This window comes from Chiroxiphia lanceolata, chromosome 17 (assembly GCF_009829145.1).
Source record: "Chiroxiphia lanceolata isolate bChiLan1 chromosome 17, bChiLan1.pri, whole genome shotgun sequence".
Classification (NCBI taxonomy): Eukaryota; Metazoa; Chordata; class Aves; order Passeriformes; family Pipridae; genus Chiroxiphia; species Chiroxiphia lanceolata.
Window position 1 is genome coordinate 5,193,413 of NC_045653.1, and position 26,579 is coordinate 5,219,991.

At 46.9% G+C, this 26,579-nt stretch overlaps 1 protein-coding gene and 1 long non-coding RNA gene across 9 annotated transcripts in view; one reads left to right on the top strand and one right to left on the bottom strand.

Annotated features, from left to right (window-relative positions):
• LOC116795193 overlaps nt 1-12,140 on the top strand; it is a 37,577-nt gene extending 25,437 nt beyond the window's left edge. Inside the window, exon 4 of one of the 2 annotated variants that reach the window (XR_004359989.1) lies at nt 12,019-12,140. This is a non-coding gene — a long non-coding RNA (uncharacterized LOC116795193). Of the gene's footprint in view, nt 1-3,624; nt 3,904-12,018 lie in introns of those variants that run through there. The other variant, XR_004359986.1, reaches the window with a different exon arrangement.
• On the bottom strand, nt 30-26,004 carry ADNP (activity dependent neuroprotector homeobox). 7 transcript variants are annotated; one of them, XM_032704655.1, is made up of 9 exons: nt 25,904-26,004; nt 24,596-24,771; nt 21,404-21,525; nt 16,418-16,573; nt 15,051-15,096; nt 13,554-13,860; nt 7,376-7,488; nt 6,085-6,177; nt 30-4,177 (listed from the first exon to the last, which is right to left on the bottom strand). In XM_032704655.1, the coding sequence occupies exons 5-9, from the start codon at nt 15,087-15,089 to the stop codon at nt 1,052-1,054; spliced, it is 3,678 nt and encodes a 1,225-aa protein (XP_032560546.1). In that variant the 5' UTR covers nt 15,090-15,096; nt 16,418-16,573; nt 21,404-21,525; nt 24,596-24,771; nt 25,904-26,004; the 3' UTR covers nt 30-1,051. The 7 variants fall into 7 exon arrangements, with proteins under 7 accessions (XP_032560546.1, XP_032560548.1, XP_032560545.1 ...); XM_032704657.1 differs by lacking the exon at nt 24,596-24,771 and having other exon boundaries at nt 16,418-16,570; XM_032704654.1 differs by lacking the exon at nt 24,596-24,771.
• Between the last annotated feature and the right edge of the window lie 575 nt (nt 26,005-26,579).

Genomic DNA, 26,579 nt, shown 5'->3' on the forward strand with positions numbered 1-26,579 from the left:
TGTAGCAGTTGCATGTAATAAAGCAAATATTTACATTAAGCACAATACAGCAATTTATTTAGATGCTTAAATGAAGAATACAAAGGGAAATAAAGATCACAAAATTATACATACTACAACAGTGTGTCATATATTAGATGGTATAAATGAATACAACACCTTGTCGGTGTTAACTAAAGATAAAACTAAATATCCAAACCCAGCACTTTGTCTCAGTGTGCTGCTTCAACACAATACACTTTTATACAGATCTAAAAGGTGTCAAAATTAGTAGCTGCAAACTTGTTTCTTGCATGTGATTTTTCTTTTTTAGCTTAAAAGATTTCAGAAAATGGCTCTGAAATACGTTTGTCATCAGTTGTCATGTCAAGGATATTCAGAACAAGAAAATTCTATAATACAACAGAGCCCAGATATATTTTTATGTTGCTGGCCTCTGGTTGGAGATTGTACAAGGTTATGTGCAAAAACTAAGTTTGTCAAAATTCATACTAGAGCAGTCTCAAGCTTTGCTAGGGAAACTAGATACAGCATTTATTACACAGCAGGGCAACACTAAAAAAGAGAAACAGATCTATGATGGGTACACAAGAACAGTTCCATAAGCTTCACTTGAATAGGTCTAAAAGACTGTACAAATATACATTTCAACTATTCAGAATGATACATGAAAAGTCCATTTCCCCAGAGTCTGCTATACAGGTGCACCGGGTCGCGGCCGCGCCGCCGAGAGGGGCATGTTGGAAAGACACAACTCAACATGGACAAGGTGAATAAAGGTTGGAAATGCAGATAAAATAAACCTCTGCTTTTCTCTGTGTGCATTCTGGAGCCACCAGCATATCCATTTCACATTAAGTTACTGTGCTCATCCCAGCAGGAATTCTCAAGCCAGAGTAACCAAGAGCATCCGTCCAGGCCCACTGGGCCAGCAGTGGCCACCCCAGGCCAGGCCGAGCCCTGGGAGCAGTCCCAGCTGGGTGAAGCTGTGCAGTCCCACTGCAGGGGGTGTGGGGCAGTGCAGGCCGATGCCAGGCTGTGCCCAGGTCCCTCACGCCTGCTGGCTGCTCAGCTCCACTCCGGGCAGGCTGCCGTGCATGGGCTCGGCCACGGCGGCCGCCACGCCCGCAAAGGGCTCCCCGTCCTCGCTGTCCATCGCGCTGCTCTGCCACTCCATCTGCTGACTGGACAGGCTCTCCTCCATCTCCGATGTGTTCTTCCACTGCGACTGGTCCTTAGACCAAAACTCTTCTACTTTTCCATAGGAACGATTCTTCCACTTTGACTGTTCTTCATCACTTTCGGATCCGCCCCCTTTGGCCTCGACAGCTGGTTTACTGCTCCCAGCATCTTCACTTTGGGAGGATTCATCTGTCCACACTTCTGGTTTTACTTCTGATGTATTATCTTCAAAATCCGAGACCTGCTGGGAGCCAGGCCCGCTTTCAGACTGGGAAGCTCCATCCTTCCATTCCACAGCATCATCCTGATCACCTTCGCTATCCGAAATGTCTCCTACCAGTTTTGTTGGTTCTTCAGCAGAAATAATCTCTTCATATTTAGAGCTTTCCTCTTGTTTTTGATCAGATTTCTCTGGAGACTGTAATGCATTTTCTTCCACGATTTCCTTGGATATGCTGTCCTCGGGGTTCTCCCCTGTGCCATCAGATGTGGGTTTCCCACTAACGTCAGAGATGCGCTGACCAAAGGGACTACGGCTTTCGTTGTATTCCTCCTCTATATTTTCATAACTGTCTGAGGAACTCTCATTGTCTTTTTCTAAGTTGATCTTTTTATCAACAGTCTTACTGGCATTGACTCTGGAGTTCTTTTCATCGTGGTTTTCAAATAGCCATTCAGCATCGAAATCCATTTCGTGTTTGACTTTGTTGAGCTCTTTCATGTTGAAGCCGAGCAGGACCCCGGGTTTGTACTTCTCACAGTCCCGAACACATTTCTTCCTTTTGTTACTGAAGTGAGAAGCGATATCAGATTTCCAGAGCCACAAACTGGCCGCCAGCTTTTCGATCTCTCTCCTCGTGGGGTAGGGTTGCTTATTGAAATATTTTGTAAGAAACGTTTTCCTGGCTTCATAGGAATCATCTTCATGACCCTTGGGGTCCAGTGCGAGAACTACGGGTTCTTCAGGCTTCTCCTCAAAGCCAGAGGGGGAGTCCTCGTCATCCATTTTCCTTTTCTTCATGAGTGGGAACTCCACGTGCTCGTAGGTGCGTTTCACCGGCGCCACGGCCGGGGACTGGCCGAGCCGGGACGTGCCCTTGTCCTGCCCGTTCTGGGTCTTGCCCACCCCTCTGCAGTGCACCAGGTGCAGCGTTATGGTCGAGGCTGTCATGTTACTCGTGTACACCCCGAGGCAGTGGATGCACTTGTAGGTCAGCTTCTTTTCCACGGGGTGAACTGTCTGGATCACCTGATGCCTCTCCCGTAGGTGATGTGCAAGAGCATCAGAGATGGGTCCTTTTAGGATTGAAAAGCACAGAGGACACAGAGTTTTCCCCACATCTTTTTTGTACGGCACTGCTGCTTGTGGAGAACTTTTGACGGGTACGTCAGACTTCTCCTGGATTTTGGGCTGTGGTTTTGGCGGAATGGGGGGAGTGTTCTGAGCATGGTAAGCTACGGATTCAGCGGGAGCATCTCTCAGGTTGTAGGTGGTTACAAGGAGATGTATGTTCGTGTGACCGCCCTGCTGCAACGTCAAATCAAAGGTTAGAGTGGAATCAGTCTTAGGTCCCATTTCTTCGTCCACGTGAACCATTCTCATGTGAGCAGCCATCTTCTCCACGTCGTTGAAGGTGGAGCGGCAGTAGGGGCAGGACAGGCCGTGGATCAGCATGTGGTTGAGCAGCGTGTCGGTGGGCAGGTAGCGGTTACAGTAGAGACATTTGCTAGTGAAGTTGTGGATCTTCATTATGTAGTTGGCGACCGCAGGCACCTTCTCAGCCTTGTGCTCCTTTTCGAAGTGGACACTGTACACGTTTTCAGGGAACAGCTCGTTGCAGATTGTACAGATTTTCCACTTCTGTGTGGATGATGTATTGACAGAGGAAGGACCTGTAGCAGCCACGGGGGATTTGGAGCCAGACTGGCCCAAAGCCCTGGTCGCTGCCTGTGACTGGGACAACGAGGTCTGTTTGAGCTGTGTTGAGGACAGTGAGGAGGAGTTGGCAGACTGCAGCGAGTACCTTGCTGAGGCCTGGGACCTCTGCTCCCCTCCAAGGGTGTAAGGCCTTCCGTTCCCACTCGCTGAAAACTGTTTCATCGTTTGTGATTGCTGAGAAAGAGAAACGGGCGCGTTTCCACTGAGGCTGAGCCTCCCCCCCGGCTGCCCAACGTAACTTGGGGGCACTGATTTGACCCCGTAATTGTTCTGTTGTAGGTGAACATTTGACATCATATTCACTCCTGTGGAATTTAACGTAGGCTTTGGTATAGTGAGTCTGTTCATCATCTGCTGTGACGAGAGAGACCGGACACTTCCAGCGGAGAGGGCACCCATCCTCTGGGGGAGCCCCATAGGCTTTTTATCCTGGGGTTTTGGAGCTATGAGCATCAAAGGTTTAGACCTCGGAACCACGACATTAGTGTGACCTATCATTGCAGTGACCTGGTATCCGATCCGTTCATGGTCTTCGATCACGTGCTGCACTAAAGCTTCGTAGGATTTCGGCATGAAAAGGCATCGTTTGCAGTGGATCCCCCCCTCCTCTCGGGCACCGGAGCTCAACGGAACCGCACCATTGAGGGACTTTTCCCCTCCCTTCGCTATGTAAGGAGCAGCAACGTGCTGAAAATGTTCCCTGTAAATGTGCTTTCGAACGATCTCGTAGAGCGGGTCGCGGTAAGTGCACTTCTTACAGTAATAAACAGCTTGTTCCACACTGTCAGCCTGCTTGGGTTTAAGGCTCTCGTGTTTGTTTTTATCTTTGAAAGTGCTGATGCCTCCACTCGGTGTACTGGCATTGGGAGCATGGAATATTTTAATGTGCGTTTCCAAAGTCTTTTTGTCCGCGTTGAAGGTACAGTAGGGACAGTTGAGGAGAATCCTGTTCTCAAAGTCTTCGCTGTGAACATTCCGGAAGTGGCTTTTGTAGGCTGAAAAGAACTTCGAGGAGAATGGACATGCACTGCAGCAAAAGGGCTTTGTCCGATAGTCCTTGAACAGAGAACAGAGCACAAACTCAATAGTGAACGGCAGTTTTTAGGAAAACAACATCCACTAAACATTCCCAAAACAACGTTTCTAAATGATACTCGTGAGACCCCCTGCAACCATCCCAAACCTTTTGATTAACTTCTTCTCTCCCAGTTCTGGCCTCCTAAGAAGTTTATCATCTGAGCATACATGTGATGCGCCAGGAGGCCCCTCAAGAGTTTAACCATGACCTCAGCAGGCAGGGCTGACTCAGAAGCCTCTTTCCCATCAGTCACAAAAAAGCCTCTTCCCTGAAGTGGAGCTGCAACAAAAGGTTCCCCATAAGCTCATTTCTGGGGGAAAAGGCAAACAGGATTGTTTGAGGAGAATGAGACTGTATCCAGATGAGGTACTTCCCACCTAAATCTGCCAAACTCCTAGAGATGTAAGATGGATCTATAATTTCAGCTATTTCAGTGTCCTTATCCATTACACACTTTAATATCAAAGATGGAATTCAAAACCTATTTTTTGGTGAACAAAAGGATTTCAGCTTACCAAGACACAGACTAAGACTACACAAGCCCTTAAAGCCACCAAGCCTTTTCATATTGATCAAAGCACAAAGCTTATTTTTAAACCAACCTCGACTCAGGAAAAAAATTTGAAAATTCCACCCTTGCAGTTTCCCTGCAGCTTTTCCCTTTGTTACATTTAATGTGGTGCCAATGCAGTTCTTGTCAAATGATGCACCACAAACCAAAGTTTCACTGGCCTTAGAGATGGCCAAGAGCAACCTGGCACTTCAGGGGAGGCAAGACATGGAATTCAAATAGTTACAAACATTCCTCGTGGGTGTCAGAACAAGTCCTGTGCACTGAGTTACACACAGATCATGTGAAGGAGCTGGAGACCTGAATTGTTCTTTTGCACAAGGAAGCATCTGCCTCTGGGCACCTGCTGGAGCCTCAGATACCTGGAGGGCTGGAGACAGGCCACAGCAAATCAACTAACCAACATCTGCCTCCTTTTATATTACAATTTGTGTTCTGGATTAGCTAGAAAAAGGGACATCAGTGTATTTTATGGAACACAGTAATAAAGGGACATCTTCAGGATTAACACCAGGAATCCATCCCAAGCCAGGTTCCCATTTCCTCTGAGAGCAATCCCTGACCTTTGAGGTGTTACAAGAGGGATTGCTTTGTAGAGAGGATTCTGCCCCCAGTGCTGGGGTTACTCTGCACTGCACCATCAGGAGAGGCCACTGCAGCACACACAACTTGCTCTAACCAACATCAAGTATCATTTCCTCCTTCCACTTCTGGCTCAATTCAAATTTCCTTAATTACTGGCTCAGAAACACCTCAACAACAACAGTTCCAGTGTCGCTGAGTTGCTGTAGAGAGCCAGGTATGTCCCAACCACATGTGGGATTACAGCTGCTGGAGCCCTTGGCTGTGGCTGCCGGGCACTGACAGTGACCGTGCACAGGGCAGCAGTGAGATGTGTTCAGTTCAACAACTTCTGAAAGTGATGAAAACGGGGAATAAACCATCCAGGAAAAGTAAAAAACTTATCACTGACTGTATAAAACTGTTGATCTTTTGACAGGAAGGCCGGTGGAATTGTGCTAAGCATGGAAAGAGGTGGGAATGGGCTCTTAGTGTGCAGTTGTTTGACTTGAGCAAGGTTTCTGGAGCCATCAGTTCTCCAGTACTGGCCACCCAGACTCCTGAGACACACCAGGATTGTAACTCAACAAAAAAATGTCAGAACAAAGCACACAGCTTTTTGCTGTCCCTTGAGCTGCCAACACAGGATGAACCATGGGGAAAACTGCAGGAAAAGCTCTTGGCATGTTTGTGAAAGGCCCTTTAGCATGAACCACCTTCAGACTCACAGTGTCAACTCAAACTCTTACCAACCTGGTTTTTCGTAAGCGATGGGTCCCACAGTCCTACATCCTCCCATGTAGTGTTTTTCAAATAAAAGTCATTAGGTTCAAACTGCTTAAAATCCTGGAAAAGGGGAAGATGGGAAGAGAGGACAGAGAGTCAGAACCAAACACCCGGAGCAAAACCCCTAAGCAATCAATCCCTGAGCATTCCCTGGATTCTCCCCAGGGGCTGCTGGCAAAGGGCACAGATCATTAACCCAAGGCAGTGGGGGTGTTGCACCTCATCAGAGGTGCAGAGCTGTGAACATTCTCTGCATCATAAAACACCTGAAGATCCATTTTCAGCACTCATCTCCTGATTAACCCAAGACTGTAGTTACATACTCACTTCAAAAGCAATCCTGGAGAAAAGTATTCCCAGACTCTGATGTTTGGGGGTTTTTGGTTGGTTGCTTGCTTTTTGGGGGATACTGGTGTGGTGTTTGTTTTGTTTGATAGGGTCTGTTTGAATTTAAATTAATTTCACACAGGAATTCAGATAAAATTTTTAAAAGTTGGACATGTGTGATGTCCAAGACACTCAATTCTTATTAAAAAAGTAACCTTATGAAGTACTTTGGCATGGAAGTCAGCAGCACAGAAGGACTCAAAAAATAACATTTCCACTGAAATGAACATTGTCCCAGTTCAGAATTCTCCCCTTAAACGTGAGACTGGCCCAGCAAATTTTCCAAGCAGGAAGGACTGGCATTCTCTCCCTTACACATCTCACTTCAGTGCTCTTCACAAGACACAGACAGAACAGCCAAAGCAATGGGTCATGTGCTGAGAGCTGCAAGGGGCTGTGGGGAACTGTCAAGAAAAGCTGCACTTGTGGGACAGCACTGATGGAGTCTGTCCAGGACAGCAGCACAAACACCCTTCCCTTGTAGGAACTGACACAGGCATGAAGTGGTTCTTTAACCTCTGACCTGCTGTAGCATGGACTGACCCATCCTCTGCCCCCCCTGAACATCCCACACTGCTCCCAGTTCCTGCAGCATTCCTGGGTGTTCAGTACCAGGTGCCACTTAATGATCCACCATAACCAAAGAGAACTCAGTGTCACCAAATCAGTCACACAGAGCCTCAGGTGTGTCCTGGCTCCACTAAACCTTCTAATAAGTGTTTACAGGTATATTTAACCTCAAGTTTTTAATGAGCACCTACTCTGTGTAGAACTTAAACAGGTCTAAAAATAATGTCACATCCCAAATCTCTCTCAGTGCCCCTAACTGTGGAGAATTTCAGCTCTAACTCTTGGGAGGTGCCATACTTACTTCTATATGTTCTTTACAGTATTCCAAACCAATGTCACTAAGGATTTTTTTCACAGTTTTCCGGGCCTTTCTTAAACTGCCAAGGTTGTTGACAGGAAGTTGGAACATAGTTTCTATTGAAAAAGAGAGTAAGAGAAAAGGTTTAAATCAAATGTGTTTTGTCTGACAGTGTTGCACTTCTAATTATTAGTAATTGTCTGTCTCATTTCCCCACAGAACTCATATCAGAGCTGAACCTTTAACTAACAAACTATACATTCTGCCTGATTGTTCTTGGCTGAGGCTGCCCATAGGCTGGAGAGGGCACTTTAACAAGGCAACAAACTGATGGAACAACTATTGCAGGACTTTCAGTGCATCTGGAAATAACTTATTTCTTTAGAGTGTTTGTCTTTACAAACCCCTATGCTGAAGTACTTCAGAACTCAAGTTTCTCTCCTGTGCATACGTGTTCTAACTGATTTGAAAACTGGCAAGGTGAGCTCCAAGGGTTGTGTCAGCCTTATAACCCAGGTACCAGCATCTCTGGTGAGAAAGATGGCCCTTGCACTCAGCTTAGGTGGGGTGAGAAACTAATGCTGCTTCCCTCCTTTGCTGCACTTAGAGCTTTAAGTGGCTGAAGCTGTTTAGCAAAGATCCTTCTATGAAGAGGGGCCCTGAGAGCTTGGTCAGAGACCTTCAGAGAGCAACCACTGGGGAAGTACGAGGGATGGCTTAAAACTCTGTGTGTACATGGAACTGTCAGCTACACAACAGGAGCTGCTCTTTTCCTCTGCTCTCCCCATTCCCACCCCTCCTCTGGTATCAGGATTCCACCTGCAGCTCTAACACTGTCCAGGCCTCAGACACTCCCTCTGTGCAGGAGGGACCCTGAGTGTTCAAACAGTGAGGGTGATTCATGTTGGCCTTGCAGAGCCTGCTCACTCTGGCCCAGGGAATTGTTTTAAATCCTCTTGAAGGCCTGGGAAATAAGGTCTGATCTGAGTTTCTGACCTCTTGTTATTATGAAAACTGACTCAGGCAAATCAGTTACCGAACCCTGAATTCAAGGTTATGGTTCTTTATCAGATTTCCTAATCAAATTCTGATTTATCCACATGGCCACTGCCTCTGACTTGTATTAAGAGCTATTTCTAAAGGCACACATGGCAGAGAAGTTTAAAACCCACTTTCAACATAGGTAAGATTTTGTGACTGTTCTGTGTGTGAGGCTCTGAGTAAGTTACTCCACAGTTACAAGTTCTGCTCTCTTTTCTCCCTGGCCTTGCCCACACGGGGTATCAGTTACTGTGTGAGCACCTCTGGGCAGAGGCTGCATCCTGTTATTTCTGCTATTGCTTAACACGCCTTTGGATCAAGTAAAATAAAAATAATACCATTTATGTCAAAGTACAAGCACATAAATGGTGGAAAATTTGAAACCAGTAATGGATATCTGTCTTGCAAGCAGGAATTTGTACTGAGAAATTGCTGTATCAAAAAAATTAAGACCACAGAGAGCACATTTATTTGTTTCAGGGCAATTTTACAATTAGTTTAGTTACTTCAACAAGTAGAACAAAAATCTTGTTGACTAAAAATAATTTTGCTTTAAGTGTAAAAACAATGTCTGATACAGCCTAAAGTGAGCCAGGTCCATTTTAAAGACAGAAAGAGTAATTGAAAATATTTAACAACAGGGCTGAGGGTCACCAATGTCAGTTTTGTGAAACATTAGTAACAAATTGGTTTAAAAAGATTCAAATCAGATCTGACTTGTGTGATACTAGAACTTCATTAACAGGACACAAAAAATAGCACATAGTGCACAGAGTGGTTTTATCCTTAAAGAAATGAGAAGGAATATTAGAAAGGAAGTATGCTTCCTTAACAGTCTATTCCAACTCTTCCCTCACCAGAACTGGAGCTATGGCTCTCAACTCTGAGCTACAATCAAGTCACACAAGTCTGCTTTCAAAGCAGAGCATGAATTTTTTTTCCCCAAACTCAAGAACAGCCATTGATTATAAGTTCTTGCTGCTGCAGGTCATAGAGCCAGAGTGCAAAATGTTAATGTAGCCAAGAAATGACTCGTGGCTCCACCAGCCCCTGCTCTCTGAAGGCAGTGGGATAACGTGGCTCTCTCTGGACTGCACTGGCTCAGTAACCCCTCCAGGCACTACCTGCAGGCTCCAGTTTAATATAAAAAATTCTATGCAGCAGCACAGTCAAGTGTGTTCAGGATTTGAATTAATATTTTCATGTGAATTTCAAATCCAAAGAGATAATGTCCTAGAAATTTTATTCCAGAAAACCCCAAGTGATTAGTATGAACTGCAGAAACAGCAGTGCCTGAACCAGTCATGGGAGAGCTCCTGGCAAGCCCTGCTGCTTTCTCTAAAATCCAGGTCCCCACTTCAAAAACAAACTCCTTTTGCCTGCAAAGAAACCATTTCTGGTCTCACCCCAGTCAGTGCAGAGCTTGGCTTTGGAAAGTGATCACTTGTAAACTTGAGTCTCAAATAAAGTTTGTTATTAAATAACTGATTTCAGCAGAAAATCCCACTAAACTTCTTCACCAAAGGAACCAAATGCTTTATTTTAATTACTGTGTCTAAACACGCCTAATACACCGTGATACAGAAACCCAAAGAAAAAGCAAATTATTTAGAACTGCCTGGAAAGAAGATCTCTGGTCTCTCTGCACCAACCTCTTGCCTCTGCCCTTTGCCTGCCTCAGTGAAGTCTTAACGAGACAAGAAACTCCAGGACCTTCCTTTCCCCTGCATCGTAACAGAGGAGAAAATTAAATCTTCACATCTGAAACCTGAACTTTTATAGATCAGCTTTTAAAATCAACCAAGTTCTGCTTGATGGCTGAATCCAACTCACCTGATCTAACAAAAAACCTCATTCTCAAGCAAGTACGGTTCATTTGATTAAGGAAATTTCTGACTATTTAATCACAGTCAGTGGAGAGCCAGATATTATTGTAGCTTGTGACTACAAAAGCAGCTTTTAGCACCTCCCTTCATTTCTATTTAGAGCAGTATCTCAAATTGTAATTGCACTGTACACAACCCTCTGCTGGCACCTCCTTGGGTGTGGACATGAAACCTGCTGGGATTGAGCAGCATCTCCAACACCAGCCAGACACTAATGGTGTTCTGGAAACGAGAGATGCTTTGTCTGCCTGAGGTCCCTCCTGTCCCACAGCAAAAGGCTTTTCCTCTCCATCCATCCCTAACCTTGTCAGCCACAGTGGGCAAAGTAGGGGGGAAAATGGTGTAACACCCTGAAATGCTCTCAGGAGCACTGGTGAGAATAGTCAGGAAAAAAACCATCATTGCTGCTTAGTTTTAGGAACTTAACAGTGCAAATATCCCAAGAACAGGAAACCAGGACTTCTCATTTCTATGGCATGACAACACAGAAAGGAAACAAGGTCTAGCCCCAGATTAGCCACTGTATAGCCACAGAGCATTTTTAACAAACCCCAAACTCTTCACTGCTTTTTTTTTAAACAGATCTTAGCATTTAGACAGACTTTCGGTGACTTCCAACTCCAAATTACCTCTTCACCACTTGACTTACTAGCACTTCAAATTCCAGATGGAAACAATTGTAATCTCTATTCTAAAAACACCCAGAATGTCTGACACATCCTCCTGTTACGTTTCTGTTTTTTAAACCAGTTTTAACATTTAATAAACTACCCTCACTGTACCAGCTTCAACTGGCCATGCAGTTCAGCCCTGACACATACCAGTTACCAAGGGACTGGAACCACCTAAGAGCTGAGTCAAAAGATGAATTTAAAAGATGACTGTGCAATTATTTGGAAAAATTACTGTAAAATACAGCAACTGCATGTCTGGTTTAGTCTTCTAGGTTGCAACAGCGAATGTTATGCTACATTTCTCTGTCAGGGCAAACAGCCCTGCCCTAGGAGGGGTGTCCTGATCTCACACCCAACGCTGCACTCCCACCTCACAGGAAGGTCTGCACTCAGAGCCAGGGGAGGGACCACCAGAGGGAAAAACACCAGGAACCCACATCCACCAAATGATCAGAGGGGATAAAAAAGAGAAAACTCCCACCTGACTTTAGACCCCCAAAGATCTTTCTATTTTGGTGTAACTAAAATCTTAATTCTCCAGTGGGTCTTTTGTATCTTGGCCCTCAGCAGAGGAGCTGCTGTGCATCTGCTGCCTTTGATGCCCTCAGCTTTCACTGATGAAAGGACTGATCTTCCCACGTGCAGCTTCACAGCACCCACAGGCCACAACGCTGCTGAGATTCTGGGAAAGGTGCACCAGTGGCAGACAGCCTTTCTCCCTCAACTGAAATCTTCAGCCAGTATTCACAATCTGCCCACTGTGTTATTTGCAATTTTGGACACTATTCAGGCTGCTCACTAGGCTGGGTTTATGTTTCAGCTTTGGTCCAGTGCAAGCAGCAAGCATGGTGTATTTCCAATGTCATGGTCTGCATAGTAAAACAGTGTCTTCAGCAAGAAATAAAGACTAAAGAACTAACCTGCAGGAAGACCTTGCTGTGCAAAGGCACCATGACAGCACCACTCTAGGTTTTCTAGAAAACCTACTCTAGGTTTCCTTCTCTTTGTGCTTAACTGGAAATGACACCATTTCCTGCCCACACAGGACACCTCCCATGACGAGCAAGCACAGAACGTGGGTGACCTGAACATTCTCTGAGGGAGAGTCTGCACCCAGCCAGGTTTGGAGAGAGCACTGCTGTGAAATGGCAGGTAAAAACCAGTTATGGAATTCCCCAAAAGCTGGACACAACCCCCCAGCCCTCAGTGCATTTTATCCTGTTCAGGGATCCCAGACCTGTATGAGGATAGGGATTCCAAAGCTCTTCAGTGGCCACTGGCTCTTCCCAAGTGCCTGTTCATCACTGGCACAACCAGTGGAATTCTAGACTCTAATGGGACTAGAGGAATAACTGGGAAGTTCCTGTCTGGATATTTCATTTATTTCCTTCAAAAGTGTTATGAACATAGTTCTAAGTTGATCTGAGTTCCCAGAGCAGAGCAGTTAGAAGAAGCAGTCAATCAAGAAAAGGAGAACTACAAAAATTAACCTTTCCTAGTGAGTACTGAGTGAAAAATACGAATGAAAAAGGAAGTGCAAACTTTTTTTACACACATTTAGCAATTTTCTTGACGTTCAGTTTCTTTTTACCAGCTGATGATTCCCAGGCCTACAATAAAAACCTCACAGGAACATAGAGGTAGAAAGCTGGAAACTCCTTTTGAGAGCATTTTCCCTCACAATGAAATATAGAAAGTTACTCATAATAAGCAACATCTACCCCTCGGACCACCCTTTATACACTAAGTCTATTTTTTCATAGAATCTTCATAGAACAGTTTGGGTTGGAAGGGATCTTAAAGAGCATCCAGTGCCACCCCCTGCCATGGGCAGGGACACCTTCCACTAGCCCAGGTTGCTCCAAGCCCCGTCCAACCTGTCCTTGGACACTTCCAGGGATGGGGCAGCCACAGCTTCTCTGGGCAACCTGTGCCAGGGCCTCACCACCCTCACAGGGAGGAATTTCTTCCTAATGTCTTCAAATTTCTTCTTTTCATCTCTTGAGCTGCTGCTTCTTAAAGGCATTCCATGAAATTCACACTTCCATACAACTTATGCTAAATAACTGACCTCAGAATAGATCTGTCCATGCAATTACAACTCTTAGGGACATTATTAAAAAAAAAATAATAAAGCATCAGTTTTACCTTCTCTTATGAGCACATAAGCTTGACCCTCCCTTTCCTAATGCTCTCATTTACTCCTATTATGAAGACTGAGAAAACCTGAAGTTTTGGGTGATCTGACACCAGTGGCACTGCTGAACAAAGCATTAGGTGTGAGCATGTGTGCAAACAGGCAATTGGATAAGCAGTGTGTAAACCCAGCCTCTTCTGTCCCACTGTGACTGTTAGTTTACATCTCCACTCACATCAATCTTATTACAATCATCAGCAATGTAAGAACTCTAGTTCATTCAAGCAACATTTCTGCACATGCTTATAAACCAGAACTTCTCTTACTCTCTCTTTTCCCCTCTCCCCATCATCCTCTGCTGCCTCAAAGGTCCATCCTTTCGGTGCTCCTTCCCCCTCATCCTCCTCCTTTCTTTGCTGGTTCTTGGCCTTCTTGGTCCTTACCTCGCTCATTTTCCCTCTTCTCCTCTTCCCTGTGCCAATTCATAGCGTCCACATTCTTTCGTCGTTCTCTCTCATCCTGTCTCCACCGCTTCTTGATATCTTTGTCCTTAACTTGCTCATTTTCTCTCCTCTTCTCATCATCCCTGTGCCATTTTATTGTTTCAGTATTTTTCTGTGGTTCCACGCTTCTTTTGAGATAGTCTTGTCGCCTCCTCCTCTTTTTTAACATATCCCTTTCCCTGGCACGAGCCTGCTTTTCTTTCTGGGAAAGAAAAGCTTTACGGGGCATCATGAGCTGCTGCTGTACCTGCAATAATATCGTATCCATGGAATGACACACTATACATGCACCCAGCCAGGCACCAACACCAACACTCCTTTGGAGTCCAGACTTGGAATGCTAAGCCAGGACAATGCACTGCTTGTTCTCTCCCCTGCACGGCCCTGGGCTCGCTCCGTGTTGGATGAGGACAGGTACTGCCAGCTCCAGGCACCACCTCACCAGCCCCTCTGCAGCACCGGGAAGGGACCCCCTGGAACCCTCTGGAACGCCCTGGAGCCCCAGGCCTGAGCACTGAGATTTCTGTGCCCTCCTCACGACCCCTCCCACCGAGCTTTTAGCAGCCCCTCTGCATTGCTGCACCCAACTGAAGGAACAGGCTGCTAGGAGAGCTGGGAAGGAAACTTGGGAACGGTCAAACCTGTTTCCTCCCTTAGTGGAGAGCTGCACTGAACCAAACTTAAAGGTGCTCATTGATCTTTTCAGACCTCCATCTCCACCCAGTTTGGTTGAAAATGGCTCCCTCTTCTCTTGGCTGGGAGGAGGGATTAGGAGACAAGCCACAATCTGAAAAATTGTGTAAGCTTTGTTTCCTGGGGAAACCTGGCCAAAACATTAACTGCAGTTAATGAAATAAGTCCTGACTCATCTACTCAGACTTCCTCCAAGTATGTTATGTCTTGCTATTCACAAGAACAAAGGGAAAAAAATGAGACTATTTACTTGGAGTTTCTGCTGACAGCATTCCCCAGGAGTGGGGCTTCTTGGGTTTGGGGTTTTGAGGTTTGAGTTTCATGTTTTTAAAGAGGTGCCAATGGAGATTACACTTAACAAAAGGTTTTACTTTTGGTTATTCTCTGTATTCACCCAACACATTCATATCTTCTAATGTAACAATGTTAATACCTGCGATTTTGAAATCGTGGAGAACAAAACAGACCCCAGGAAGAAGTTATATCATTACAAACAACCTTTAAATTCCTTTCTGTACACACTGAGCAATGCTTCAGCAATGACAAACTGCAATTGTGGCCCAGGTTTGAGGGTTTTTTGGGTTTGTTTTGGTTGGGCTTTTTTGTTTAACTTTTGTTTAGAAGAGAGATTTGCAGAGGTCTAATCAAAATGAAAACTGCAGAAAAGGACAAAATTACTAGATTAGAATACTTAAGCAAAGCCCAAAACAAAATGAAACAAATGTACTTTTAAAATTTAGCTACCTTTTGGAAAGCACTTGTTCCCAGCATGCAATACTCCATCTTTTTCCTACAGAAAAAGCAATGTTTCAAACCCTTATTCTAAAAGCTGTTCCTTTCCCCTACATAAATACCCCACCCCACACACTTAAACCCTCTCCTCTGGTCCATTGCCTTTGTTAGCTCTGTATCATGATCCCATGGTTTTCATTCCAATAATTCAACCCCAAATTTCTTAATATCCATAATACTAAAAGGGAAGGGCTGCAGCAGAGTCAAACACCATAATCAAAAAAATGCATGCAGTTTGGCAACACATTAGTACAGAAAATTCAGATTACGCTCCAAATTACTTCATTAAAAGGTGTAGGTAGCTCTCTACCAGACAGCCTCGGTTTAGGTATTAAATATTTGGGAATAACAGTTGGCATTAAAATCAGAAAGCAACGAGAACCCAGGATCAACATCCTCAGTGCAACCCAGACACTGCAAACCTCCACCAGGGTTTCACTTCTCTGTGGGCTGGGTGCCAGGACATTACTGGTGTTTACTCGAGCAAACTTAACTCATTCACTTTTAAACATACATTATCTTTACAATTTGATCAGTAACCTGATTCAATTCCAATAACAGCATGAATTAAATTGGAAGTAAAACACACGTCATGCAAATTATTCTCCCCCCTCCCCCACCCAAGGCAAGTACCAACATTTAAATTTGTCATTTAAAAAAAAAAAAGCCTTCTGGGACTAATTGTTATATTTTCTATCATTTGTTTGTTTTGTTGGTGGGGGTTTTTTTCCCCTTTGGCTTAACTTTTCACAGTATTCTTCCCTCCCCTCCCTTTATACAGCCCACTTTGACAGACCAAGTTACAGACAAATGATAGAAAATATCTTAATAAAAAGAGCATTTCAGCTAAATTTCCAAAATTAAACATTTCAATTGAGATTCAAGTATGTAATGTCAGATTCCAAGGAATAACTTAAAGGGACATCCAACTTGAATTAAGTATCTTTGAACTTCCCTGCCCCAATTCAGAGGTTTTCCCCCAGTTTAGCATGGCATTACTTCATGCAGGCTGGTCATTTCCCTTGCAGTCAGAATCAGCTTTCACTTTTACTTCTGATGGTTTTAAACCAACAGGGGGGAGAAAATTTTAACCCAGGAAACTAATTAATCTGCAGTGAAGCTGCCAGACTGATTGAGCCCAAAACCACCACCCTTCAATTTCTCTGGAGTTCAAGCTGGTGTTCCTTTTAAGTTCAAAACATCCAAACCTCAGAAGCAAACAGTCAAAACTATCCTTTCTACTATTTTTTGCCCATACTTTGTAAAATGAAAATCCCAGCTCTTCCCCATCTATTCAGTACATATGACAAGGTATTTACCTCCAAAATTAATGGTGCTTGGGCGTCTCAGACTCATTGGACAAGTTTCCTGCAAAAGCCTCCAAACCCAACTCTCGTGCAGGTCGCCCGCTCAGGGGGATGTTGCACCTACTGGGGGAGCCCCCAGCCCCGGCACAGGAGGAGGATCATATCCTGCTGTACAAAACAAAGTGGGAAAGACAAAGGTAAGAGATGTGATAAGGGCAATCTCACATTGATAATGAGCCATCAGTGCTCCTTCCAAACCACAGTGCTGTGCCTGGGCTGCTCTGAGTGCAGGTCACAGGGCTGCAGCCAGTTGGTGGCTTAAACAGCAGATTGTGCTGGGTGGTGCTGCCTGAGGAACCATGAAGTGCTCAGAGTGCAGGTCAGGCACCCAGTGCACAAGTCCAGCAGTGAACAGAGTGGGAATGCTCCTCCTCACACTCCAGCCAACCTTCTGGCTGAGGGGGTTCAGAGCTGTTTGCACTGCCCTGAGCTCTCAGCACCACACAGCTCACAGCTGCACCCTGAGGGACACAGTGAACACCCACAGCAACAGCACTGCCCTGAGCTCTCAGCACCACCCACAGCTGCACCCTGTGGGACACAGTGAACACCCACAGCAACTGCACTGCCTTGGGCAGCTCATTCTTCCTGCAAGGGTCCATACAAACAGGCCCCACCTTCAATGACCAGACTGTGGGACATCAAACAGGGGTCAGTCACAGCCCTGGGGACACACATTCCTTTGGGAAGGAATTTAATTCAGATTAGAACTCAGTTACATTGCTAGGAGGAGGATGGGAAGTTTTGGGGAATGGCATGTAAATGATCACACTTCTGCTGGAAGACTGATGCCTCTTCAATTCCCATCAGCCATGGACAGAAACTCAGTTTTGAACAGACTGGAAACACAAGACACAACAGCAGCACCACGAAATCTGGAATAGCCAAATCTAAAGTTCATAAAAGCAAAACTTGTTGAGTCATTTAGAATTACTTTGCCAAGGCATAAAGCAAAATAAATTGTTAGATTTTAATCTCTTCATTATTCAGACAGAACATCCACAGCTGAAAGTACAGATTGCTTTCTTTGGCAAGTACAGTTTCAACACAAGACACTGAAACGTTTTAAGAAATTAAAAAAGGCAAAATTCTTAAAATGCTTCGCTCTGAGGCAAAACTGAATATTGCATCTGCTTTAACAAGAGCACCAGCCATACCTTCAGACAGGTGAGGATGGATGATGGGTGGTTGTTTCATACTGAAGTATTTTCTAACTAGAAGGTAACTTAGTGCCCATGTGCCTCTAGGAAGCCCAAATTACCTCTCGCCCATGGAATCCTCCCTGCAGAAAGCACACTTGTGGGTGAGGACCCATCAGCCTTGAGAGCAGATCAGTGACAATTAGTTTATCAGGCTGATGATGCTGAGCTCAGGGAAGCACTTCATCCCATGCTGGGTCTCCACAGACTGAGTATCATTGCCCTGTGCTGTGTTGCTGACAAGGATCTCCAAGCATCTGGCATTTCTGACTCTATATAATCCAAATTTCTTTTTATTTTAGCCCTTATTTTGCCAGTATTTTATCTAACAGTCCAACACAGGAGCAAACATCAGAGCTGGCTGCAGCTCTAAGATCCTGGGTGAGATGAAACAAGACTTGGTTTCTTGATACTGTGCTTTTTATCTCCCTATTCCAACTGCTTTTAGAATAAGGCAACTTTTAACAATTTGCCCAGCTAACTACATTTAATAACATGCTCTAAAAGGCAGCCATGAAACAGATTTGCAAAGAAGCCTGGTAGTGCAACACTGAGTGAAATCTCTTAAAATACAAGAAAAATATGCAAGAAAATGAACCTGTGGTTCCCACAGCAACAGAAAAGCTGCCTCCCTGTGTATGCAGGTTAAATGGTGCTGTGTGGAATGGTGGTGTGTAACACTCTATATTCCCATGAGGACAAGGATGGCCTGTCCCTGGGATTCTGGGACATGACAGTTCCAGGACAGCTGAGCAAGGAAGAACGAGAGCCAGGAAGCAGAAAGGTGTCTCAGGGAAAAGTGAGCAAGTCAAAAACACCAGGAGTAGAAATACCAGGGAGAACAGAGAAGTTGAAAGAATTGAAGCTACTAAAAACTCCCTTGAAAAGGTGAGAGTTGCAATTAAATCTCTCTCCTCCCTGCACTGAGTGACTGAAGAGTCAGCTCCCGACACATCCATCGCTGCCTGACTTTGAGCATTTTCACTTTCTTCCCTTGGACTCTTCCCTTTTCACATTATTTAAGCATTTCTGGCCTAGTTTTCTGAGGGCTGTGCACTCACACTCCTGTGAAGGTAATGAGATTTGCAGTTTAACAGCACATCTGAAATGCCAGACAACTCAGGGCTCATTTTTCCAATCCACTATAATCCTGGAGGGAGAGTGTTTTGTAACAGCAGCATTTTGAACTGAGAGCACCTCCTCTCAGCCACTGCAGCTGGAAGGTCCTGCCCAGGGAACAGGATGGTCCTGCAGCTTCCAACACACCCCAACTCCAGTGGGGAATTTGGGAAGCACAGCTCCAGGTCAGACACAGCGCTTCAGTTCAACCTTAAGCAAACGAGCCCCAGCCCTTCAGCTTGTTCCTATATCCAAGGTCCTTTAACCCACATCTACATCCAAAACAGGACTTATTGAAAAGATGTGAAAAAAAAAAAAAAAACAACAACAAAAAAAAAATCAAACCCTGGGGAAAAACCTGAGGTTGTTTTAAAACTAAGACACCTGGAACTAAAGGCAATCAACAACTGCAAGTTGCTACCTGGTCAAAGCACTGCCAAACTCATGCAGCACTGTGCACATCACACCAGCTCCCACTCACAGACAAACACACTATTTCTTAAAAGACCCTTTGTCAAAAAGAAACATTTCAGAGATAATATCAGCTATATTCAAAAAAATCCAAGTTATGTGTCAAACCAAAAGGATTGTTTCATACCCCTTCTCCTGACATCCCATGTTAACTTGGCTTTAGGAGAGGAGATGAGTCCCTCTAAAGTGTGGTACTAAAACACTCCCATCTTATCCTCTGGAGGAAATTCTGAGGCTAAATCTTTATTGTGCTATTTCAATGGCTATAGGCAAATTTTAGCAAGAGTTTATGAAACTCTGGTTTACATCTCTTTTTTGGTGCTTGCTGTGTCCCTTCAGCTCTTGCACTAAGAACTCCCAACTTGTCATCATAGGAGAAACTTCATGGAAGACAGCTGGAGTGAAAGGAATTGATAAGGCTGATGTGCCTGTCTCCATTCATTCTTTATTTAAAGGTTAAAAGCCCACCTTCTGCAGTCCAGCAGACAGGGATCTCCTAAGTCATTCACACACTTCTCATTCTTGCTCAATTTCTGGAATTTTCCACTGGAGCCCGAAGCTCCATCTGGTGGGTGTGGACACTCACTGCAAAACTGAGCGGGAATTAACTGTTTCCTCATCAACTTCTGTTCAGTAGGAGCTCTGGGCACTGTGGCACCTCTGTGCCCCACCCTGAAATCCAAAATGGTCAGATTTCCATTGCTCTGGGAACCACAACTCCTCATTTCTGCTCCTGAAGATCAACCTGCTTCCCTACACTCTGCTGGGAGCTCCTCCTGGGTTTTTTGATTTGGGTGATGTTGGCTGAGGTGTGTTAAAGGATGTGCTGTTGCTAAATCTGAGTGTTTTCTGAAGGATCTTTTGAACACACATGACAAAGCCCACATCAACACCAGCAATCTACTGCACTCTGAGAAGCAGTTTGCAATTCTGTCCATTCTCCAGGGCACAGGAAATCTTGAATTAGAGGCACTTGCAGCTCAAGAATTAGGCTTGCACAACTACTGCCATCTTAAAGAATATTTTTGTGCCTGTTCAAGACCTCCAAAGATAAATGTTTATATGCATACAGACATGTGCAGTGAAATCAATATGCAAAACACATACTCAATAGGAGAGCCTGGCTTGTTTAGGGCTATTTCTAAGAGATTTGGGTGTGAAATGCAGCAAAGTCTGCACATCTTGCTGAAATTTGAAATCGAGAGTGGAGATCATTGAAGCACAAAGGATATTATTTGCTTACACCATGATATCCACACTTCAGTGATCAGGAAAAAAGGCTGCATGAATATGCTCTACAATTGCAAAATAATCCTCATCTAGATTGTAGCTAAGCATGAACAATCCCAGAAAAAAAATTATTTTGGAAATAGAAGAATGGTTAACGAATGAGCAGTTACTATTCAAATTAAATCAAGAATCACCTTAAAATTTTCAATGCGAAGCTCACAAGAACATTTGTCTAATTAAACAAAGCGGCACAGAAGTCGCTGTAAAATGTGCAGGAACAAAGCAAATAATCAATATACATGTAATTTATGACTGGATTACACTGACTGTGAAACTGCAGCCAGATTAGACTGCAAGGGAAAAGGGTCCCCAGCCTTGTGTGTCATGTTTCCTGACATCACCACTGTGTCAGCAGCCAGAGCAGAGCCCCATCCAGCTGAAAAGGAGTGGTCTGGGGGCAGAGCAGCTCCTTCACTCACCACACACAAGTGCTGGGCCTGGGCCAAGCCCCAGGGCAGCAGGAACAGGGCTCATGGCAGCACAGACACACACACACAGGTATTTACATCAGGAGGGAAGTGCAGCCTTGTGTGTCCTGCCCAGCAGAGGCACGGCCTGCGTGGAGGGGCAGAGCAGCCCAGCGGCACAATGGAGCACACAAACACTTCCCCAGGCTCATCCAAAGCCCTGCCAATCCGTGCTTTCTCAGACAGCAGATACATCAGCTATTGAAGGGATCTCGCCAACTGGCTACATTGAGTATTTAAAGTGTAAAAATAGTCAGGGAAGGAGGCTGGTGCTGATTGTTTTTCCTCTGCCTTACACTTCACACACGCGATGCACAAATGCTGCATTACGAGATTGGGCAAAGTCTGTAAAGAAGAGCTTAAAATCAGTCTTACCACTTCACATTTCTTACCTCTTTCCCTTTCTGTCTAAGCATAGCTCCCAAGTGCTCCAGCCCCTGCCTACATTCCAGTGTTAATCCACCTCAGCTACTGCTGTCCTCCAGCTGACTCAGGAACCTTCCACAGGCAAGGCCTTCAGAGCAGCAGCAGCAGCAGCAGCAATGGGGAAACAAAACAGAACAGAACATCACAAACTTGAGTTGGACCAGTCAGGAAGGAAAAAAAGCATTTTAAGACCATTATCTTGCCCACTTAGATTCCGAGAGCCATTTTGTGCCCTCACTGTTGCTGCTATGAATCTGCATCACCAACAGCTCCCTTGGCCCAGCTGCAGCACGAGCACAAACTGCCAGAGTCACAGCAGAGATCAGTGCTCAGGAGAGGTGACATGGGGTGAAAGGGAGCACAACTGGGGGCTGGGACAGAGGAGGGGAGCTGGGGCAGGGAAGAGACAGCAAACTGAAGCCAGAGCAGGTCCTTTCCTCCACCTGAGGGGCTGAGTGTTTCTTCAGGGGACAGCTGCTCATACAGCTGCTTAGTTTCTAATTCTTTTAAATTGTTTTAGACACTACTCCAGAAGTAGATACTAAATGAAACATTTGGCAACATGATCTGGATACACCTGCAGGTGTGGGGTGTTCACAGGGTCAACTACACAGGCATAGGCCAAAAGTCACTGTCATTTTTCATCAAAATAATCTTTAATACCTCCTTAAAAAAACCTCAATAACTAAGGATATAAATGGTGGCAACTGTAAGTGACTCACTGCAGAAAAAATGGTATTTACTCCATTCTTACTCAAAACCATCAACTGCCACACACATTCAAGAGCACTACTGTGAGATCACAGACACTAAATTCAAGCCTCCTGTTTGCCTTTTGAGAGCTGCAGTGAAGCTCTGAACAATGCAGCTCTTGCCTTGAGGCATATGGCCCTCAGGTAGATAAATAAGAGCTACACCCTCTCGAAAAACGTCTTTATTCAAATCTAGAACGTGTATTTGATTTTTAAACCAGATCTAAGTTCTTCCTGAAAGCTCAAAAGGAACAGGGCAATTTGGCCATCCTGCCTAGGAAAGCCAGGGCACTCTTCCCCAGTGTGTCAGCTGAGGCAAAACACACCTTCCACATATGCAGAAGGTATAGGATTTCTTTTTGAGAAAACTAAATGAACATGAACAAGAGTTCTTTTCCTTCTAGTGCACATACAGATTCAGACCAGCACCTCTCATTCTCATCTCCTCATCTACTTGTATGGGCAGGACTACCTCGACATTAACAATTATCCTGTTACAATTATGCTCATAGAAACCATATCCTATATACCTATATAGATATAAATCTAGGCAGAGCAGATCTTGACTTACTATAATGAAAAACTCCTGTGCTGCTTGTTCAGATGCAGGCCAGTATAGTCAGCTGCTGACTTTTTAAACAAGCATGTTACAAGCACCTTAGAAAACACAACCCCAGTAAATGCAGCATCATTAATACAAAACCTCAGCTGAACTAATGATTTAAAAAAAATCCCCCATTTTTTCCCCTGCAGATAAAGCAGCTCAGTGACACCTGTGACACACTGAGCAGCTCCACCCCTGTACCTGTTCCCTGCCTCTCCTGACACCCAAGTCCTCCTCAGATCCAACACTGGTTTGTTCATTCCCAACCTAAACCAACTTCAAGCAGCAGAGCAAAGACAACTCTCCCTTCCTGAAAACACCACCCCACAAAACACACCCCAATAAGTTTCTTACAAACCTGCTAAATCTGATTTGCGGCCCCCTCAAAATAAACACATTAACCCAGGAGCACTGCCTTTGCTGCACAAAACCGTTTGTTTCAACTGCTTTCTTTGCATCAATCAAATCAGCTGCCATCTTAATAAGAAGCTATAAAATATACATTTGGACTGTATGACTTCTGACTACTGATAAGATTCTGACATGTTTCTGTATTCCAGGAATGCTACGGTAAACTTTCACGTTTGCTTTCAGTGTTTACTGTTATTATGGAGTGGTAAAGCTGGGTTGGGAATAATCTTCCATTATTTCTTCTGCAGTGTGTGAGCACAGCTCACCTTCCCCAGAACACGGGAACACATTCACCTACGATCTACCAGCGATTCAGTCACGGCACAGGGAGTTTGGGACGCACCCAACAAATGAGGTTTTATACTATTAATGCTCAATTAAAATGCTGTTGCAATATACCCCTGTCAGTGACACACACCAGCTCTGGAAATGCTCATGGGCACCTTCTGACAACCGGTAACTTCTACCCTACACACACAGAAACACCATGAAGTTCTTCACCTCCTCCTGAGGAGCACACACACCTTCCTAGGTGTGGTGATTGTGCAGCTGATGGTTAATGCTGCAGGGCAGGAACTTCCCAAACCAGCCAAGAAGCTCCTCTCCTGTGAAGGCTTTTCATTCCTAAGCACTGTGAGCAGCAGACACTTGTCTGTCCTACCTACAAGCAAACCAGCCACCTTTCACCCTCCTCATCTCCCACACTTCCAGAGCATCTCCCTCCTACACCTGAACACAAGTGAGCTTACAAGCTCTTCATGACAACAGAGTTTGAAGCATAAATAGTGGTAACCTAAGGAGATACTTTCTACAAACCTGTCTGACGGATCATCACTTCAAACTCAAAACAAAACAAGATTTTTTTTTAAATAATGGGGCACTAAAAACAAATCAGTTTGCAATAATCTCAGAGCTGTCCCCAGACACTGGGAGCAACTCATATCTGTTGGAGACCAAAAAATAATTCTTATGAGTTAATTAAAAATGATATTGATTTGAGTAAAGGGCAGCATACGAGAAAAGAAAAAGCACAAAGCCATTTAACTTAGTTTTACTTTTGAAAAACAAGTTATTTGTCGTGTGAAGTTAAAGTATTTGCTGTAATAATCTTCAGAAAAGGTAATCATTATGTTACCATTAGGTAACCCATCAGCATCTGGTGCAACTCTTTTAACAACAGGGTGTTCCTCTGGTGTTGTCTCTGGTGAATGTTTGAAGATTTCAGCACATATCACGGTACATGTCCATGTGCTAACAGCAAAGTACTGCCCAACATCTGCAAATGCACATCTGCACAGGAACCAAGCCTGGGTTTGGTTTGTTATTAGAAGCACAAAAAAAAAAATCCCCTGCTTTTCTGTTTCTCAAGTAGGCTGGTCCATCTCTCTCACCTAGAAGGATGACAACTTGTGATTATGAGTTGCCAGAGTCCTCAAATGAAAGTTTTCCTGAGACCCTGCAGGAGGGAGCAGTGCTGGGGCACACACAGCTGAGCCACAGCAGTCAGCTAAGGTCGGTCCGTGCTACCCTGACAGGCAGCAATGCTGTGTGTCCATTAGCTCACACCCTGCACCTCCAACAGAAACAGAAAATAGGCGTAAAAACAAATAAAAACATAGCCAGCAAAAAACCCCCCCAACTTAAGAAAAAGGGGTGCAGGAATAAAAACCTCTTTCACACCTACCAAACGCCTCAAATACACCCAATAAACAGCGAACGACAACACTTCCAGGTACGGGGGCTCTGCCCCGCGGCCCCAGACAAAGCCCCCCGAGGCTCGAGGAACGCCCCGCGCCCGGGGCTGGGGGCTGCAGCCACGTGCCCGAGGGCTCAGCGAGCGAACCAACCGCGAGGCCCGTGCGGCGGTGACACGGCCCGGTCCCGGTGCCCCCGTTCCTGCCCCTCCGTTCCTCCCGCCCCCCGGTCCCGGGGCCCCCCCGGTGCCCCCCCGCCGCAGCGGGGCCCGGCGCGCAGGGCGCCCCCTGGCGGTGCCGCCGCGCAGCGCCCCGGCCTGGCTGCGGTGGATCGGGGGGGCCCGAGTGTCCCCCCCGCGGGCACGGCCGGGGGCACCGGGGCTGGGGGCACCCCCGCACCGCGCACCCCGCGGGGCTTGCTTTGGGACACCCTCGGGCTGCAGCCGCCGCGGGCAGGGGGTGCGCGGCACGGGGGTGTCTCCCCGGTGCGGTGCGAGGCTCCGGGGGTGGGTTCCCCGCCTTTGTCTGCGGAGCGGTGTCGGTAACTGTAGCCCCGGGCAGGGGCGGGTGAGGCAGCGCCGCTCCATCCCGCGGCTGCGGCTCGGGATGGCAGCGGCGGATCCCGCCTTCTCCCGCGGGCACGGACCCCTCCGCTGCTCCCATTCATCGCATCTGGCCCCGCTCAGCACCCGCTCCGCCGGCGGGGCCGGTGCAGCCGCACCCCGGGATGCTGGCCCGGCCGGCGCTGCCGCTGCCCCGGGACGCGGCCGTGCGGGGAAGGGAGGCGGCCGGGCTAACGGCGGGGCGGGAGCAGCGCCCGGTGCCCGCAGCCGCCGGGGCTCCTCAACATGTGTGCGGTGGGGAGGGGCCGCCGCCAGCCCCGCAGCCGGCGCGGCGGGCAGGGCGCGGGATGCCCGCGGGAGGAGGAGGAGGAGGGAGGCAGGGAGGGGGCGGGCGGGCGCTGCCCCCGCCCGGGTCGCCCCGCGGACCCGCGCTCGCACCTACCTGAGCGGGCTGTCCTCGCAGCGAGGGCGGGCTGGGGGGGACGCCGGACCCTCCCCGGCGCCGCCCGGTCCCGAGGCGGGCGGGCGGGCGGAGCGGAGCCGGCGGCGGCGCGGGGGAGACAAAGGGGGGGATGTTGGGGGGGGGCAGTGTGCGGGGCGGGCGGTGCGGGGCGGCCTCGGGGGCGGGAGCGGCGGGCACTGGTCCGGGGGCGCGGGGCGGGGGCGCGGGCGGCAGGCGGGGGCAGCGCCCGGGCCCCTCAGACAATACAGCCGGGTCCCGCTGCCCACAGCTGCCCGGGCCAAGATGGCGGCCGAGAAAGAGCGGAAGTGACGCCAGCCCCTCATTAGCATACGGGACTCATTGTCCGGCGGGAGGGGAGGGGGCCGCGCCCCGGGGGGGGTGGGGGAGCCCCGGGGGTCCCGATAGGTCCGGCCCCGCCGCGCCCGCCCCACTGGGCGTTGACACGTCCCCGCCGCGGGGGGGCCCCCGCGGGGCGCGGCAGGGCGGCCGTGGCCATGGCGGCGGTGGCGGCGGCGGCGGCGGCGGGATCTACCCCGGCCCCGCTAGGAGGCGCCGCGCCCTGCGGCTGGTCCGGCGCGGGGATTCCTCCGCCGCGCCCCCGGCCGGGACTACTTCCCGTCCTGAGGGGCCGCCGCCGCCGAGGCGGGGGCGCGAG

Coding starts and splice junctions, on each gene's coding strand:
- ADNP (XM_032704657.1), bottom strand. CDS start 15,089: ATGGAGTATTGCATGCTGGGAACAAGTGCTTTCCAAAAG. Junction 7,489..13,553: donor GAAGAGGGAAAATGAGCGAG/GTAAGGACCAAG, acceptor CTTTTTCAATAG/AAACTATGTTCCAACTTCCT. Junction 6,178..7,375: donor ACTGTAAAGAACATATAGAA/GTAAGTATGGCA, acceptor CCCCTTTTCCAG/GATTTTAAGCAGTTTGAACC.